This window comes from Leucoraja erinacea, unplaced genomic scaffold (genome assembly GCF_028641065.1).
Source record: "Leucoraja erinacea ecotype New England unplaced genomic scaffold, Leri_hhj_1 Leri_125S, whole genome shotgun sequence".
In the NCBI taxonomy this organism is placed as follows: Eukaryota; Metazoa; Chordata; class Chondrichthyes; order Rajiformes; family Rajidae; genus Leucoraja; species Leucoraja erinaceus.
In genome coordinates, this window is record NW_026575517.1 from 139310 (window position 1) to 158936 (window position 19627).

General features: G+C 45.4%; 1 protein-coding gene across 1 annotated transcript in view; it reads left to right on the forward strand.

The window, feature by feature from the left end:
* LOC129715574 (adhesion G protein-coupled receptor E1-like) overlaps positions 1 to 19627 on the forward strand; it is a 37233-nt gene that overhangs the window by 894 nt on the left and 16712 nt on the right. Inside the window, exons 2-9 of the mRNA XM_055665446.1 lie at positions 2730 to 2797; positions 3850 to 3936; positions 5809 to 5983; positions 12492 to 12611; positions 13320 to 13507; positions 14679 to 14855; positions 17643 to 17834; positions 18832 to 19067. Of these exons, the coding sequence (XP_055521421.1) occupies positions 2730 to 2797; positions 3850 to 3936; positions 5809 to 5983; positions 12492 to 12611; positions 13320 to 13507; positions 14679 to 14855; positions 17643 to 17834; positions 18832 to 19067 (1243 nt within the window). The remainder of the gene's footprint in view (positions 1 to 2729; positions 2798 to 3849; positions 3937 to 5808; positions 5984 to 12491; positions 12612 to 13319; positions 13508 to 14678; positions 14856 to 17642; positions 17835 to 18831; positions 19068 to 19627) is intronic.

Consider the following 19627-nt stretch of genomic DNA (forward strand, 5'->3'; position numbering starts at 1 on the left):
CCACAAGGTTCCATCCTAGGCTCCATTCTCTTCTCCCTGTATATACTCCCCTTAGGCCAAGTCATTCAAAGGCACGGCATTTCCTTCCACTGCTATGCAGACGATACACAGCTCGAACTCCACCTGAAACCAAACAACCGATCTAATCTACTCAGCCTTATCCACTGCCTCGAGGATATAAAGTGTTGTATGACCCAGAACTTCCTCCAACTGAACAAGAGTAAGTTTGAGGTCATCTTGCTCGGCCCCTTGGACTCAATCAAAATAAGTTACACAGAGAGTGGTGAATCTGTGGAATTCTCTGCCACAGAAGGTAGTTGAGGCCAGTTCATTGGCTGGATTTAAGAGGGAGTTAGATGTGGCCCTTGTGGCTAAAGGGATCAGGGGGTATGGAGAGAAGGCAGGTAAGGGATATTGATTTGGATGATCAGCCATGATCTTTTTGAATGGCAGTGCAGGCTCGAAGGACCGAATGGCCTACTCCTGCACCTATTTTCTATGTTTCTATGTTTCTATGATAGCAGGCAGCCTTGGAAGCCTTACCCCATTACTCAAACCTCACGTCAAAAACCTTGGCATGATATTTGACCACGTTGAAATTTGACAAACAAGTCAATGCCGTGGTAAAAGCTAGCTTCTTCTAGCTTCGCACGATAGCTAAAATAAACCAATTCCTCCAATTTGATGACCTCGAAAAGATCATCCACTCATTTATCTCCTTCCGTCTTGATTAGTGCAACACCCTTTACACTGGCATCAGCCAATCATCCCTGTCCCGCCTGCATTTGGTCCAAAACGCCGCAGCGTGAGTCCTGACTGGCACCCGAAAAAGGAACCACATCACCCCGACTCTGGCCTCTGTCCACTGGCACCCTGTGCGGTTCCGAATAAATTTCAAGCTCCTTCTTTATGTATACTTAACGGCCTTGCCCCCACCTACATCAAAAATCTGCTTACCCACGATACCACCTCCAGGTCCCTCAGATCAGCCGACTTGGGGTTACTGATCTTCCCGCGGTCTAGGCATAAGCTCAGGGGTGACCGTGCTTTTGCGATTACAGCTCCTAGACTGTGGAACAGCATCCCTCTTCCCATCAGAACTGCCCCCTCCATCGGCTCTTTTAAGTCTAGACTAAAAACTATTTCTACTCTCAAGCCTTTCTTGAGGTCCTCTGAGGGAGCGCTGTATGTATTTATTTATCTATGTATGTATTGTAATCTATATACCACTGTATGAAGCACGTTAGTACCTGCACTAATGTAAAGCACTTTGGCCAACGAGAGTTGTTTTTAAATGTGCTATAGATAAAAAATTGACTTGACTTGACTTGACTTGACTTATCCCTGGACCTGTCCAAGTGTCTGTTAAATGTTATTAAAGCATCTGCTTCAATTACCTCCTCTGTCAGCTCATTCTATATATCTACCCCCCTCTGAGTGAAACAGTTGCCCCTCAGCTTCCTATTAAATTTGCCCCTCTTAACCTCTGTCCTCTGTTTTTTAATTCCCCTGCTCTGGATAAAAAAACTGTGCATTCACCCAATCTATAGAAACATAGAAAATAGGTGCAGGAGTAGGCCATTCGCCCCTTCGAGCCTGCATCGCCATTCAACATGATCATGGCTGATCATCCAACTCAGTATCCCGTACCTGTCTTCTCTCCATACCCCCTGATCCCTTTAGCCACAAGGGCCACATCTAACTCCCTCTTAAATATAGCCAATGAACTGGCCTCAACTACCTTCTGTGGCAGAGAATTCCACAGATTCACCACTCTCTGTGTAAAAAATGTGTTTCTCATCTCGGTCCTAAGAGACTTCCTCCTTATCCTTAAGCTGTGACCCCTTGTTCTGGACTTCCCCAACATCGGGAATAATCTTCCTGCATCTAGCCAGTCCAACCCCTTAAGAATTTTGTACGTTTCTATAAGATCCACCCTCAATCTTCTAAATTGTAGCGAGTACAAGCCGAGTCTATCCAGTCTTTCTTCATATGAAAGTCCTGCCATCCCAGGAATCAGTCTGGTGAACCTTCTCTATGGCAAGAATGTATTTCCTCAGATTAGGAGACCAAAACTGTACGCAATACTTCAGGTGTGGTCTCACGAAGACCCTGTACAACTGCAGTAGAACCTCCCTGCTCCTATACTCAAATCCTTTTGCTATGAATGCAAACATACCATTTGCTTTCTTCACTGCCTGCTGCACCTGCAGGCAGTAAATAACTGGTGTACCATGACACCCAGGTGGATCTGAGAGTGCACTCCTGTCACAGTCCGTGCATCACTCCCTCGTCAATCGCAGTCTCTCGCTCCTCACCATCCATGCTGTCGATGTTTGTATCTCTATCCCTCTCTGCAACAGACGTGGACGAATGCGGTTTACATGGCTCTCTGGGGGTGGGAAATTGTGCATTATAAATTTGATTGGGTGCTTTGAAAAGGTGACAAAGAAGGCACATGCCATGTTTGCCTTCATTGGTCAGGGCATTCAGTACAACAGCTGAGTTGTTGTGCTACAATTGTACAAATGTTGGGTTGACCACACTTGGAATATTGAGAACACTTCAGGTTGCCCAGTCTGACACTGCACATAGTGGGAGCACCATAGTGGAGCTCTGGGTGAGGGGCAGAGATGAAGTCTACTCTGCCCGATGGGTGAACATCAGGAGGGTGACTGGTGGAGTCTACAGGTGGCACTGACATCTCTTTCATGTGATTCTTACACCAGTCGATCCACTCAATTGTTCCGACTCGGGAAAGCAGAGTTCCACAGTGCAGCGGTGCAGTTCCAACCAGGTATGTGAACGGCCTCTGACTTCCACAGAGACACAGTGATTAGATCTACACTGCTGGAGTGACTCAGCGGGTCAGGCAGCACCTGTGGAGGGAATGGACAGACAACGTTGAGTGGCGGGACAATCCTTCAAGATTTCACATTGTAGTGTCCACTACAATCAGACTGAAGAAGCTTCACGACCTCGAAACATCACCTATCCATGTTCTCCAGAGATTCTGCCTGACCCGCTGAGTTACTCCAGCACTTTGTGTTTTACACTATGTACCATACCCTGTAAAGTGCATGTTGCTGTATAGGTCTTTTGTTCGGCTACATTTGGACCATTGCATATAGTTCTGGTTGCCACGTTATAGGAAGGATGTCGAGGATCTGGAGAGGGTGGAGAATAGTGTCTGGATTAGGTGGTGTTAGCCACAGGAGAGATTGGACAGACTTGGATTGTTTTCACTGGAATGCCAGAGGTTGAGGGGAGACCTGATTGAAGTATATAAAATGATGAGAGACATGGATGGGATAGACAGTCAGCTTTAGGGTGAGAGGGGCAAAGTTTCACGGAGTTGATCGGGGGGGGGCAAGTGTTTTATACACGGGGTAGTCGGTGCCTGGAACACACTGATGGGGGTGGGGGTGGAGCAGATATGACCATGGTGTTTAAGATACTTTTGTATTTGCACACAGATATACAGGGAATGCAGGGATATGGGTCATCCACAGGCAGATAAGAGTTGGTCTTATCATCATGTTCGGCACTGACATTATGGGCCGAAGGGCCTGTTACTGTGCTGTACTCTTCAGTGTTTTGTGTTTATAAAGGCAACCCTTCTTTATAAGCAACTCCTTCCTGTCGTTGCCACCATTTAAGCCTTTGGGTCCATTCAGAGTTGCCATGGTACATAATGCTCACACCACCCCTGTACACAAGCAGTTTTACAGCCTTTATAGTCAGACATTAACAAGTAGATTTGGAAGACTCTTTTTCCGATTGCTTGTAACATTTGACCCAGCACGGCCAGTCCAATACATCTAACTGTTGTCTTGTTCCATTGTCCAGTTAACCTCTGCAGAAGACGTGCTGAACAAAACTGCTTGCTTCCAAGATAAAATGTGTCAGAATTTCAGCATGGAAAGTGATATCAAGGTAAGGTTTTACAAACCGTACGAATTTATCTTTGGGTAAAAGTGGTGAGCGTCTGAGATAGAGAGAGTCACGAGGATATTTACAAAGATTATGTGGGCGGAACAATGGCGCAGCGGGTAGAACTGCTGCCTCACTGCGCCAGATACCGGGATTCGATCCTCTGACGTTGGGTGTTGTCTGCGAGGAGTTTGCACATTCTCTGTGTGACTGTATGGGTTTGCTTTCCTCCCACATCTGAAAGATGTGCGGGTTTGTAGGTTAATTGGCTTCTGTAAGTTGCCCTAAGTGTATCGAGAGTGGATGAGAAACTGGGATGGCATGGAACTAGTGTGAACGGGTGATCGATGGTCGGCGCGGACTTGGTGGGCCGAAGGGCCTGTTTCCGTGCTATTTCAGACTTTCAGCATTCAATATGATGGTGACATCGAGAAAGGAAACAAGCTCTTTGGCCAAACTCACCCATGTTGACCAAGATACCCCACCTAAGCTCGTCCCATTTCCTCATATTTTGCCCATATTCTCTCAACATTTCTGAACCATGTAACTGCAATAACCATATAACCATATAACAATTACAGCATGGAAACAGGCCATCTCGACCCTTCTAGTCCGTGCCGAACACATATTCTCCCCGAGTCCCATATACCTGCGCTCAGACCATAACCTTCCATTCCCTTCCCGTCCATATAACTATCCAATTTATTTTTAAATGATAAAAATGAACCTGCCTCCACCACCTTCAGTGGAAGCTCATTCCACACAGCCACCACTCTCTGAGTAAAGAAGTTCCCCCTCATGTTACCCCTAAACTTCCAAATCTGAGGAAGGACATTATTGCCATTGAGGGAGTGCAGAGACGGTTCACCAGACTGATTCCTGGGATGTCAGGACTGTCTTATGAAGAAAGACTGGATAGACTTGGTTTATACTCTCTAGAATTTAGGAGATTGAGAGGGGATCTTATAGAAACTTACAAAATTCTTAAGGGGTTGGACAGGCTAGATGCAGGAAGATTGTTCCCGATGTTAGGGAAGTCCAGGACAAGGGGTCACAGCTTAAGGATAAGGGGGAAATCCTTTAAAACCGAGATGAGAAGAACTTTTTTCACACAGAGAGTGGTGAATCTCTGGAACTCTCTGCCACAGAGGGTAGTTGAGGCCAGTTCATTGGCTATATTTAAGAGGGAGTTAGATGTGGCCCTTGTGGCTAAGGTGATTAGGGAGTATGGAGAGAAGGCAGGTATGGGATACTGAGTTGGATGATCAGCCATGATCATATTGAATGGCGGTGCAGGCTCGAAGGGCCGAATGGCCTACTCCTGCACCTAATTTCTATGTTTCTATGTAAACTTCAGTCCCTTAATTCTCAAGTCATGTCCCCTTGTTTGAATCTTCCCTACTCTCAGTGGGAAAAGCTTTTCCACATCAACTCTGTCTATCCCTCTCATCATTTTAAAAACCTCTATCAAGTCCCCCCTTAACCTTCTGCGCTCCAAAGAATAAAGCCCTAACTTGTTCAACCTTTCTCTGTAACTTAGTTGCTGAAACCCAGGCAACATTCTAGTAAATCTCCTCTGTACTCTCTCTATTTTGTTGACATCCTTCCTATAATTAGGCGACCAAAATTGTACACCATACTCCAGAATTGGCCTCACCAATGCCTTGTACAATTTTAACATTACATCCCAACTTCTATACTCAATGCTCTGATTTATAAAGGCCAGCACACCAAAAGCTTTCTTTACCACCCTATCTACATGAGATTCCACTTTCAGGGAACTGTGCACAGTTATTCCCAGATCCCTCTGTTCACCTGCATTCTTCAATTCAATGTTTTTCTTTCCAATATATTGAGTGTTCTCTTCACCCGTAGGGCATGGAAACCTTTACAAACACGGTTCTCAATCATTCACTGCTGGAAACCATGAACACAAATGAAAGGCTGAAGGTAGTAACAGCCACAATGGACCTTGTGGACAATATGGCCATGGCGATAGCTCTCACTCTGCCCAGTTCAAAAGTGAAGACCATCACAACAGATTCATTTGGTAAAGTACTCTCCGTTGGAAACATCCACCATCGCAACAAAGGTTCTCGTTGCTAGTTACCGTGTGTGGAACTGGATTTAAATGAAGGGTGGGGGGGGGCAATGTGGAGTTTACTTTAAAATAATCAGCTTTGAGGCTGAAGTGCCTGTTCATCACTTGGTGTAGAATAGATGAAGATGGATTGATTAAGATGTTGGCTCTTGATATCAATGTTACTGCAATATATCCTGAGGCAGAAAATCAACAGAACTGCAGATTGAATGTAATTTGTGGGTAAAGGGCCCAGAAAATGCTGGAAACACTCAGCAGTTCAGGCAGCATCTGAGGCAAGAGAAACGGCCGATGTTTCAGGTTAAAGACGTGAACTCTCTCTTTCCAATCGTTCTGCCTGAGCTGCTGAATCCACCGCCTGCTGCGTTTTGATGTCAGAGTTGCTGAGACTATCTGGGAAACATTTGGTGTAACATGATACGCGTGAAATGGTGAGGTGTCCTGTCTCATGGGAGGGGGAGGGAAAGAGAGAGAGGGAATGCCGGGGCTACCTAAAGTGAGAGTAATCAATATTCATACCACTGGGCTGTAAGCTGCCCAAGCGAACTATGAGATGCTGTTCCTCCAATTTGCATTTAGCCTCACTCTGACAATGGAGGAGACCAATGACAGAAAGGTCTGTGTGGGAATGGGAAGGAGAATTAAAGTGTTTGCCAACCAGGAGATGAGGTTGGTTCAGGTGGACTGAGCAAAGGTGTTGAGCTAAAAGATTGCCCTGGTTCCCCGCACTGTGCATTGCAGACTGGAGCTCGCCTGTGCTGTACTTATTCCCACAAACTCTAACTGTATTTGTAGTAGCCGTTTAGCTGGCCACTGTTCACACTCAACTCACAACCTTCTCCAAAGAAAACAATGCCTCCTTCTCTGGCCCGTCCATGCAACTGGTGTTCCTCAGTGACTGGATACCTATCTATATAATTAAAAGTCTAATCTTGACCACTTCGTGTTTGCGCTGTATGTTGATTTTAGGTGATGAGGATTTTTCCCATCGATGAAAAATAAAAGAGTTATTAGTGTTTAAAAATGTTGAGATTCTCTCTCCTATCAATCACGCCATGAAGGCCACGCCCCTTAAGGTGGGAAGGTGAGGGACGAAAACACGGAAGTGTGGGCGTGGCTCAATCTCTGCAAGATGGGGAGGGAGAGGTCACGACTCTGTCTGAGCTGTGAATTAACTGAACACACTGAATGTCTACTGAACTGTGAGTGTGGTTTTATGTTGGTTTTATGGTGGTTTTAACCTACTTGGTGGCCTTGCACCTTGCTCGAAATGGTATGAAACAGCATTAGAATTTGGTGGCCTTGCACCCTGCTCGAAATGGTATGAAACTGCATTTGAATTTGGTGGCCTTGCATGCTGCATGAAATGGAATGAAACTGCATTTGAATTTGGTGGCCTTGCACCCTGCTTGAAATGGTATGAAACTGCATTTGAATTTGGTGGCCTTGCACCTTGCTTGAAATTGCATGAAACTGCATTTGAATTTGGAGGTCTTGCACCCTGCTTGAAATGGTATGAAACTGCACTTGAATTTGGCGGCCTTCCACCGTGCTTGAAATGGAAAGTAACTGCATTTGGAGTTGGTGCCCTTGCACCCTGCTTGAAATGGTATGAAACTGCATTTGAATTTGGTGGACTTGTACCCGCTTGAAATGGTATGAAACTGCATTTGAATTTGGTGGCCTTGCACACTGCTAGAACTGGTATGAAACTGCACTTGAATCTGGTGGCCTTGCGCCCTGCTTGAAATGGTATGAAACTGCACTTGAATTTGGTGCCCTTGTACCTGGCTTGGAATGGAATGAAAGTGTACTTGAATTTGGTGTAGTACTTGAATGGAGGGTTATGGTATGAGTGCAGGCAGGTGGGACTAATGGAAAAAAAGTTGTTCGGCACGGACTTGTAGGGCCGAGATGGACTGTTTCCGTGCTGTAATTGTTATATGGTTATATGGTTAATTTGGTGGACTTGCACCCTGCTTGAAATGGTATGAAACTGCAGTTAAATTTGGTGGCCTTGCACCCTGCTTGAAATCGTATGAAACTGCACTTGAACTTGGTGGCCTTGAACCTGCATGAAATGATATGAAATTGCATTTGAATTTGTTAGCCTTGCACCCTGCTTGAAATGGTTTGAAACTGCACTTGAATTTGGTGTCCTTGCACCCTGCTTGAAATGGTATGAAACTGCACTTGAATTTGGTGGCCTTGCACACTGAATCAAATGTTATGAAACAGCATTTGAATTTGGTGGCTTTGCACCCTGCTTGAAATCGTATGAAACTGCACTTGTATTTGGTGGCCTTGCACCCAGCATGAAATGGTGGTATGAAACTGCACTTGTATTTGGTGGCCTTGCACCCGGCTTCAAACGGTATGAAACTGCACAAATCTGGTGGCATTGCACCCAGCTTGAAATGGTATGAAATTGCACTTGGATTTGGTGTCCTTGCACCCTGCTTGAAATGGTATGAAACTGCACTTAAACTTGGTGGCCTTGCACACTGCTTGAAATGGTATGAAACTGCACTTAAACTTGGTGGCCTTGCACCCAGCTTGAAATGGTATGAAACTGCACTTAAACTTGGTGGCCTTGCACTAGCTTGAATTGGGAAGAAACTGCATTTGAATTTGGTGGCCTTGCACCCTGCAAGTAAGGGTATGAAACTGCGTTTGAATTTGGTGACCTTGCACCCAGCTTGAAATGGTATGAAAAGGCATTTGAATTTGGTGGCCTTGCACCCTGATTGAAATTGTATGAAACTGCATTTGAATTTGGTGGCCTTGTTTCCTGCTTGAAATGTTATAAAACTGCATTTGAATATGGTGGCCTTGCACCCTGCTTGAAATAGTATGAAACTGCATTTGGATTTGATGCCATTGCATCCTGCATTAAATGGTATGAAACTACCTTTGAATTTGGCGGCCTTGCACCGTGCTTGAAATTTGAAAGTAACTGCATTTGGAGTTGGTGCCCTTGCACCCTGTTTGAAATGGTATGAAACTGCATTTGAATTTGATGGACTTGCACCCTGCTTGGTATGAAACTGCACTTGAATTTGGTGGGCTTGCACACAGCTTGAAATGGGATGAAACTGCATTTGAATTTGGTGGCCTTGCACCCTGCTTGGTATGAAACTGCACTTGAATTTGGTGGGCTTGCACACAGCTTGAAATGGTATGAAACTGCACTTGAATTTGGTTGCCTTGCACCCTGCTTGAAATGGGATGAAACTGCATTTGAATTTGGTGGCCTTGTTTCCTGCTTGAAATGGTATGAAACTGCATTTGAATTTGGTGGCCTTGCACCCTGCTTGAAATGTTATGAAACTGCACGTAAATTTGGTGGCCTTGCACCCTGCTTGAAATCGAATGAAACTGCACTTGAATTTGGTGGCCTAGCACCCTGCGTGAAATGGTACAAACCTTCACTTGAATTTGGTAGCCTTGTACCCTGCTTGAAATGGTATGAAGCTGCACCTGAATTTGGTGGCCTTGCACCCAGCTTGAAATGATATGAAACTGCACTTGTATTTGGTGGCCTTGAACCCGGCTTCAAATGGTATGAAACTGCATTTGAATTTGGTGGCCTTGCACCTTCTTGAAATGGTATGAAACTGCACTTAAACTTGGTGGCTTTGCACCCTGCTTGAAATGGGATGAAACTGCATTTAAATTTGGTGGCCTCGCACACTGCTTGAAATGGTATGCAACTGCATTTGAATTTGGTGGCCTTGCACACTGCTTGAAATGGTATGAAACTGCACTTGATTTTGTTAGCCTTGCACCCAGCTTGAAATGTTATGAAACTGCACGTGAATTTGGTGGCCTTGCACCCTGCATCAAATGTTATGAAACAGCATTTGAATTTGCTGGCCTTGCACCCTGCTTGAAATCGTATGAAACTGCACTTGAATTTGGTGGCCTTGCACCCAGCTTGAAATGATATGAAACTGAACGTATTTGGTGGCCGTGTACCCTGCATGTAAGGGTATGAAACTGTGTTTGAATTTGGTGACCTTGCACCCTGCTTGAAATGGTATGAAAAGGCATTTGAATTTGGTGGCCTTGCTCCCTGCTTGCAGTGGTGTGAAACTGCATTTTGAATTTGGTGGCCTTACACACTGCTTGAAATGGTATCAAACTGCACTTGAATTTGGTGACCTTGCACCCTGCTTGAAATGGTATGAAAAGGCATTTGAATTTGGTGGCCTTGCTCCCTGCTTGCAGTGGTGTGAAACTGCATTTTGAATTTGGTGGCCTTACACACTGCTTGAAATGGTATCAAACTGCACTTGAATTTGGTGGCCTTGCACACTGCTTGAAATGGTATGAAACTGCATTTGAATTTAGTGGCCTTGTTTCCTTCATGAAATGGTATGAAACTGCACTTGTATTTGGCAGCCTTACACCCTGGTTTAAGTGGTTTGAAACTGCCTTTGAATTTGGCAGCCTTGCACCCAGCTTGAAATGGTATGAAACTGCACTTGAATTTGGTGGCCTTGCACCCTGCTTGAAATGGTATGAAACTTCATTTTAATTTGGTGGCCTTGCACACTGCTTGAAATGGTATGAAACTGCACTTGAATTTGGTGGCCTTGCACCCTGCTTGAAATGGTATGAAACTGCACTTGAATTTGATGGCCTTGCACCCTGCTTGAAATGGTATGAAACTGCAATGAAAATGGAAATGAAATGAAAATGCAATGAGCTGTTTGGCCTGCTGTGTGCTTGAAACATGCAATGGAAGTGGAATTGGAAATGAAATAAAAATCCAATGAGCTGTTTTGCCTGCCCTGTGCTAGAAACTGAAATGGAAATGAAATGAAAATGCAATAAGCTGTATGGCCTGCCCTTTGCTTGAAATTGCTATGGAAATGGAAATGAAATGAAAATGCAATGAGCTGTTTGGCCTGCTCTGTGCTTGAAACTGCAATGGAAATGGAAATGAAATGAAAATGAAATGAGTTTGTTTGGCCTGCCCTGCGCTTGAAACTGCAATGGAAATGGAAATGTAATGAAAATGAAATGAGTTGTTTGTCCGCCCAATGATTGAAATTGAAATGGAAATGGAAATGAAATGAAATTAGTTGTTTTGCCTGCCCTGTGCTTGAAACTGCAATGGAAATGGAAATTAAATGAAAATGCAATGAGCTGTTTGGCCTGCCCTATGCTTGAAACTGCAATGGAATGGAAATGGAAATGAAATTTAAATGAAATCAGTTGTTTGGCCAACCCTGTGCTTGAAATTGAAATGGGAATGGAAATAGAAATGTAAATGAAATGAGCTGTTTGGCCTGCCATGTGCTTGAAATTGAAATGGAAATGAATGGAATTGAGTTGTTTGGCATGCCTGAAACCACTAATTTCAGCCCACAAGGCCCCCTATTAGCTGAGACACCAGTCCCTTTTGCCTAAAATGCCCGTATTAACCCAGGAGGAGCATTTTGGCCCAAAAGGCCCGTGCCAGGCCATGAAACGTCCAGAAAAAGTTCCTTTCACTGAGATTTTACTCAGATTTTTTTAAGAGCCCCCTCGGCCCATCAGGCCTGTCATAGCACAGGAGGAGTCCCTTCGGCCCATCAGTAAGTATTCCCCCTGCAAGTATTAAACCTCACCCCAGTATTTTTCTCGTTCCCTTCATTGGCTCCATGTTGGATCCAGGCCAGGATAGACTTTCCTACTTCATTGCTGTAGAAAAATATGCAGAAGAATATGAAAAATGTGTAAAATTCATTCTCCACTATTTCCCCCTTCTCTTTTACAGAGTCTCTCACCTGTCTTGGGAAGTATTTCTGGTAGTTTCTGAGCTGCCAGCCCACCATGTTTGAGTGACTCAGCTGCCAGCCCACCAGGCCTGAGTGGCTCAGCTGCCAGCCCAAGAATCTATTTGGCCCACAATGTCCATAATAGCCTGCTGGAAACCAGTCCCTTCTGCCCACAACGCCCATACTAGCACTTCAGAAAGCCCCCACCCCACGAATGGCCACCAATATTGGAATTGGTGGAGAGGTGGAATATTGCCTTGGGGGACCAGCCCTCCCGTGTGAACACCGATCCCAACAGGTCCCACTTAGTCTAGTTACCACCAAATCTTGCCTGCTCTGTCTCTGTAAGGGCACATCTTCCCTCATGCATGGTACTCAGGTGCAATATGACTGAACCAGCTTCATAGCAATTCAACGACACTTCAACAGTGACATCCATCAGGATGTTCTGAAGTTGGGAGAGGCACAGGGTTGAGGACCAGTCAGCCCAGACTCTGTGCTCAGGGTGTGGAAGTAGGACTCCACACTACCTCCAGGCTCAGGGGCAAGAGGACTACCTGAGCCACGGCTAACAAGTGTTATCAAGCTGTTAGACCTTGGGGATTGTTGCAAAGCTTGCCGCAGAGAGAGAGAGAGAGATCAGTTCTGTTGCCATTGCACGCTTCACAACGTCTGATCTTTTTTCATAGTTCTGAAGGTCCAGGTGATTGAAAAGAAGAATAGCAGTGAGGACCAGTTGGTGGAGATGCAGATTAAGGGCAATGTCATGAAGATATTCTGGAGTTCAATCACTGGAGGCACTAACCCTGGTAAATAATTTGTCTCTTTCCCATCCTTCCATACCTGGTGTGTAGATATCACAGGAACTGATGGAACATAGAAAACAATACAGCAGAGGAACAGGTCCTTTGGCCACAAGCCACAAGCCAAGATGAACTAGCCAGCCTGACCATGATCCATATCCCTCCATTCCCTCCATATCTATGTGCCTATCTAAAACCTCTTACATGCCATTATTGAGTCAGCTTACACCGCCACCCCTGGCAGCATGTTCCAGGCACCCACCACCGTCTGTATTAAAAACTTGTCCCGCACATCACCTTAAATCTTTTCCATTCTCACTTCAAAGCCATGCCCTTTCGTCTAGATATTTGGGACATTCAGGATATCTAGTCATCATTTAATTGTGCAGAATGATATTATCTCCTGTGTATGGCCATGTGTAACCACCCACAAGGCACAAGTCAGGACCGTGATAGATCACCGTCCACTTGCCTGGATGAGTGCAGTTGCAACAGCACTCAAACTACCCTGACACTGTCCTGGACAAAGTTGGCCGCACGATGATCTCCTGATCCACCACTGTTTACAGCTGGTTTTAATGCTCAGAGCTCCAGTACAGGGCACCACTGGAATGGGTGGCGTGTGCTGTAGATCTGCCATTATGTCCAGTTTCTGGAGTCTTACACCTGACGTTTCTCCACACTCACCAATGGTTGAACTGTTATCTCCGGCAGGGTTTGTGGCTATTTCCTTTCTCGTATACGAAGACATGGAATCCTTATTGAACAGAGAGATTAAAGGAGGAAACTCATCTGAGAGGACGGTCCCATTAAAATCCAAGGTGGTCTCAGCCACGATCAGCAACAAAGTTGCCAGCTCCAAGCTGCAAGAAATAGTCAATTTCACTCTGGAACTCAACCAGGTTTGTAAATACCACCCGGGGTGTTTCCCGATGGATAATGGGCTCCCCCAAAGGTACAATGGGCAATAGTTCCTGAACTCAGAATTAAACTCCTTCTGCCTCCATTGGGTAAGTCCCCATCAAATCTGGGTCACATAGTGCAGGTGTTATCTAGGACTAACTGGGCAAGTAGATGAGGGAAAAGCTAAAGGTGCAGAGACTGGAATGAAATACAAAAAATACCTGAAACACTCAGCAGGTCAGGCAGCATCTGTGGAGAGAGGAACAAAGCTAACTTCTCATTGTCTGCAGAACCTGCCTGACCTGCTGAGTACTTGCACCATCTTCTGTTTACATTAGACAGATGAGAGGATTGGCTCGGATTGCCCTCTTGGTGAACGAGGGAGAAGATCAGGAAGAACCTTTGCTCTGGGTGATTTACTGCTGGGAAGTCATCGTACACTGTGTAGGGATGGGTGTCCATGTGACCCTGGTTAACCCACCACACCCTGCAGTGTGAAGGTTGGGAGGGCAGTGGACACACTGAGCCTGGCTTCAGGCCTGATGTCTCCACGTAAGGTGGGTCTGAACTGGTTCAGGTCAGTTCATGGTCACCTCTCCTTTCACCGTTACTCAGGGTCAGTACAAGGAGACCTGATGCAGGAAGTGGAAATGCCACATCTGAGGGAGAGGGGAGAAGGGTTAGAGATTGGTAATGAAACGGGTCACAGGAGGAGACCATGTGCCACCATTTCTCAGGTGGTGGTGAAGCTGTAGTTACAGAGTACAGCCGCCATATCAATGAAAGACAATCGCTATCACTGCACTGTGTATGTGGGATGTCAGCTGGGATATTGTAGAAGGAGCTTCACTCTCGATACACTCTGACTGTCCTTCCCCAGGCCAGGTTCAATGTGGAGGGAGCTTCACTCTGTATGTATCCAGTGCCTCCACCCTGGGGCAGTTTGACGGGACAGTACGGTGAGATTGATAGCAATGGTGTTCCCTCTGTTGTGTTAAATGTGATCCTGTGGCCGGTTTCCCACCTGCAGGAGGTCACTGTGAATTGCTGTCACCAAAGGGACAAGACAGATCTGATGTTTTCTGTGCTAACACAACTTGGGGAAGTGTGAATGCTCAACCTGTTATCAGAAAGATTCCATCGATGGTTAACAGAGTTTGCTCTTCTCAGACACAGGAACAGAAAGACAACGAGAAGCCAACGTGTGTGTTTTGGAAAACGACGGAAGAGGAAAGTGTCTGGTCCCATGAGGGTTGTGTAACGTATGGTTTCAATCAGACATACGTGGACTGCCAGTGTGATCACCTCACAAGCTTTGCTATTTTAATGGCTCCTGTTGATCTTGAGGTACGAGATCGTTCAACAGAATACCTAAAGAGGGAACAAGTCAGAGAGTCATAGTGAAGGAGACACACAGCATTAAACAGACACTTCAGCCCACCATGTCAATGCAGACACTCAAGCATCTATTGGTCTGAAGAAGGGTCTCGACCCAAAACGTCACCCATTCCTTCTCCCCAGAGATGCTGCCTATCCCGCTGAGTTACTCCAGCTTTTTGTGTCTGTTAATTCTGCTACATAGAATAGAAAATAATAGAATAGAATGCCTTTTATTGTCATTCAAACAGCTTGGTTTGAATGAAATTGCATGCTCTAAAGTCTTACACTACTTGATAGACTGAAGAAGTCTTCAGTCTGAATAAAGGTCACGAAACAAAACATCACCCGTCCTTTTTCTGCAGAGATGCTGCCTGACCTGCTGAGTTTCTCCAGCACTTTGTGTCTGTCTTCAGTATAAATCAGCATTTGCAATTCCTTTCTACACAATGCTACTACTTGGTCTGTTGCCTTCTGCACCTTAGTGTTTTAAGTCGTACTTAGAGCGCTGTGAGGTAGCTGTCTCTCCCACCCACTCAATCTGGGTGTCCCAGATCACAGGCACCCACTGGATGAAATCATTCCTCCTCAAATCCTCCCCATACCTCACACCCTTTACCCTACAGCTATACCCTCTGGTTTTAGATGCCTGTGCTATGGTATGAAGTTTCTCATTATCCACTTTGTCTACACCCATCCCATTCATAATGTGTGTACCTTAATCAAGTACAATCAACCTTACGGAAGATGAATCATGAACTGAGGGACATGGGTTGAAGGTGAGAGGGGAAAAAATTAAACCTGAGGGGTTCACAGTTTTTTTATTATACAAATACTTTTATTCCCAAAAAACCCATACAAATTAACACAATCACAGACAGCCTATGTTGACAGATTTACAAACTAACGATCATCAAATTAATATAATTGGGTATAATTGGGTGTAAATGCAGGAATAGCAAGATGGATTCAACAGTGGCTGAATGGGAGAAGCCAGAGGGTAATGGTGGATGGCTGTTTATCGGGTTGGAGGCAGGTGACTAGTGGGGTGCCTCAGGGATCTGCGTTGGGTCCTTTGTTGTTTGTCATGTACATCAATGATCTGAATGAAGGGGTGGTAAATTGGATTAGTAAGTATGCAGATGATACCAAGATAGGGGGTGTTGTGGATAATGAAGAGGATTTCCAAAGTCTACAGAGTGATTTAGGCCATTTGGAAAAATGGGCTGAAAGATGGCAGATGGAGTTTAATGCTGATAAATGTGAGGTGCTACACCTTGGCAGGATACATCAAAATAGGACGTACATGGTAAATGGTAGGGAATTGAAGAATACAGTTGAACAGAGGGATCTGGGAATAATCGTGCATAGTTCCTTGAAGGTGGAATCTCATATAGATTGGGTGGTAAAGAAAGCTTTTGGTATGTTAGCCTTTATAAATCAGAGCATTGAGTATAGAAGCTGGGATGTAATGTTAAAATTGTACAAGGCATTGGTGAGACCAAATCTGGAGTATGGTGTACAATTTTGGTCGCCCAATTATAGGAAGGATGTCAACAAAATAGATAGAGTACAGAGGAAATTTACTAGAATGTTGCCTGGGTTTCAACAACTAAGTTACAGAGATAGGTTGAATAAGTTAGGTCTTTATTCTCTGGAGCGCAGAAGGTTAAGGGGAGACTTGATAGAGGTCTTTAAAATGATGAGAGGGATAGACAGAGTTGATGTGGACAAGCTTTTCCCTTTGAGAATAGGGAAGATTCAAACAAGAGGACATGACTTCAGAATTAAGGGACAGAAGTTTAGGGGTAACATGAGGGGGATCTTTACTCAGAGTGGTAGCGGTGTGGAATGAGCTTCCAGTGGAAGTGGTGGAGGCAGGTTCGTTGGTATCATTTAAAAATAAATTGGATAGACATATGGATGAGAAGGGAATGGAGGGTTATGGTATGAGTGCAGGCAGGTGGGACTAAGGGAAAAAAATTGTTCGGCACGGACTTGTAGGGCCGAGATGGCCTGTTTCCGTGCTGTAATTATTATATGGTTTAAATGCCAACTTTATCAACAAAACACTCGACCTCCCGTGGCGACCAGCATTCCCAGAATGCCTCAAGTCCCAGTTGACACCGCGTGTTCCCTCTCCAGGGACACGCGGGCACGGACGTTGGCCTGGAAAAGGGGCAGGCAGTGGGTGGCAGGTATGTGAAAGTAGTTGAGACAGGTCCAATGCCAATATTTAAAAGACGTTTGAACAGGCGCAGAGGAATGTGGTCCAACTACGGGCAAATGGGATTCAAGGGTTCTTGAATGTGGGGTTGAATGGGAAGCATTCTAGAACACAATGAATGGTGTTCTAGAGGTTGATTGGACCTGGCCTAAAGCTCCAGCCCGTTGTCCCTGGAGACACTGCGAGTATCAAAGACTCGGGACATCAGGTTGACATGGGTTCTCGATCACATAGGAATTGATGGTCAAAATTCTAGAACATGACGAGTTGGCGCCTGTAGATCTAGCACTCAAGCAGAGCTGGCTCAGAGCTCCAGCCTGTTGTCCATGGACATTCTGGGGGTATCAGAGCCCCACACATCAGGGTTGGTGTTCATGAGTGAATTGATAGTTGGCGTTGTAGAACATGATGAGTTGGGGCATGGAGATCGAGTGCTTGAGAGGACCAGACCAGGGGTCCATCATGTTGTCCCTGGAGACCCTGCCACTGCTGTGGTGTGAACGTTGTGTCCCACATTGTGCCCGCTGCAGGATGACCGACACTTGAAGGTGATCACCTACATCTGCCTCATCATCTCTCTGCTGTGCCTCGCCGCCTCCATCGCCATCTTTGTCAACTGCAGCTCCATCCAGAACGCCAACACCACCGTCCACAAGCATCTGAGCTTCACCCTCTTCCTGGCACAGTTCGTCTTCCTGATAGGAATGCCGATTAAACACGAGGTTAGAAATCCAAGCTGCAGCTTCATATTCTCAGCTCTCTCCTGAATCTTGACCTTATCTCCGCCTCTCATCATTTCACATTCTCCTCCCATATCTACCCTCAGCCTCCAAGTATTGCCACAGAGAAAATAATAAGTTAGCTCAACTTCACCTTTTAGCATATCCCTCTAATCCAGGCAGCTTCCTGGTGAACCCCTTCTGCACCCTCTCCAAAGCCTCCACAACCTTCTTATCATAGACTTGGTTGAATTACAGATCTATTTAATTATTGGTGGGATTGAAGTTCACATCCTGGGTCCAAGTCCAGCAATTGACCCATTCTGCTTGGCTGCTGGGATCAACAGAAATGTGCAATTTAATTACACCACTAGACCTTGCTGGAGATATTGAGACCCGGAACTCGTGCAGAACTCCAAATTCATCATTCCAAACTAGGTTTAGTTTAGTTTAGAGATACAGCTCTGAAACAAGCCCTTTGGCCCACCAAATCTACGCGGACTAGCGACCCCCACACACTATCCTACACACTCAGGACAATTTACAATCTTTTCTTACCCTCACCAAATAACCTACAAACCTGTACGTCTTTAGAGTGCGGGAGGAAACTGGAGCTCCCGGAGAAAACCCAAGCGGTCACTGGGAGAATGTACAAACTCCGTACAGGCAGCACCCATAGTCAGAATCTCTAGGCAGGCAGTAAATCTCCCACTGCGCCATTGTGCCACGCTAATATCCAGTCACATGTATAGTGGCGATAGTTTCTCTGGGTATCTGTGTGTGTGTGTCTCTGCCCACCGTTTCTGAGCATTGCTGCCTGTATCTCAGTATCTACATCAGGAAATCACCCACAAGAATGTTACACAAAAAGGTGGAAAGCAGACAAATACAATCCTTCCTTTTCTGAAGAGCTTGAGGGTGTTACACAATTGCATTTACAAATGAATTTCTGCTACCACCCAGTGCTGCCCACTAACCCAGCTGTTGCCATTGTCTTTAGGTGGTGTGCGGCCTGATCGCAGGCTGTTTGCATTACCTCTTCCTCGCTGTCTTCATCTGGATGTTCCTGGAGAGTTTGCAGCTTTTCATCATGTCCAGACACCTCACTGTCACAAACTACAGTCGCACGCAGGCCATCAAACGAAAATACCTCTACATTTCCAGCTACGCCGTGCCTGCTGTGATAGTCGTTATCTCCGCGGCAATAAAACCCAAAGGATACGGATCGAATAATGGGTGAGTAACAACTTATGGACAGGAATGTTTCAGTGGGATATGGGCCAAACGCTGGTACATGGGACTAGGGTAGATGGGCCAGCTTGGTCGGCATGAACAAGTGGGGCCGAATGGCCTGTTTCCATGCTGTATAACTCTATGACTCTGATAGGGAAATGACACAGTTCTATAGCTGATTTATTCCTACACATTGAGGCCATTTGGTCGATTGGATCAATGCAAGCTCCCAGGAGACTGATCCCAGCAGTCCCATTGCCCCTCTCCTTATCTCCCTGCATCTTATTCTCTCAGTAACTCTGACTCTTTTCCCACCCACCTACACGGAGGGGGAATTCACCGCAGATCATCTTCTCCCCCTCATCTTTAACAACTCCAAAGACGTACAGGTTTGTAGGTTAATTGGCTTGGATCTAAATGTAAAATTATCCCTAATTTGTGCAGGATCGTGTTATAACCATATAACCATATAACAATTACAGCATGGAAAACAGCCCTTCAAGTCCGTGCCGAACACTTATTTCCCCCTAGTCCCATCTACCTGCAATCAGACCATAACCCTC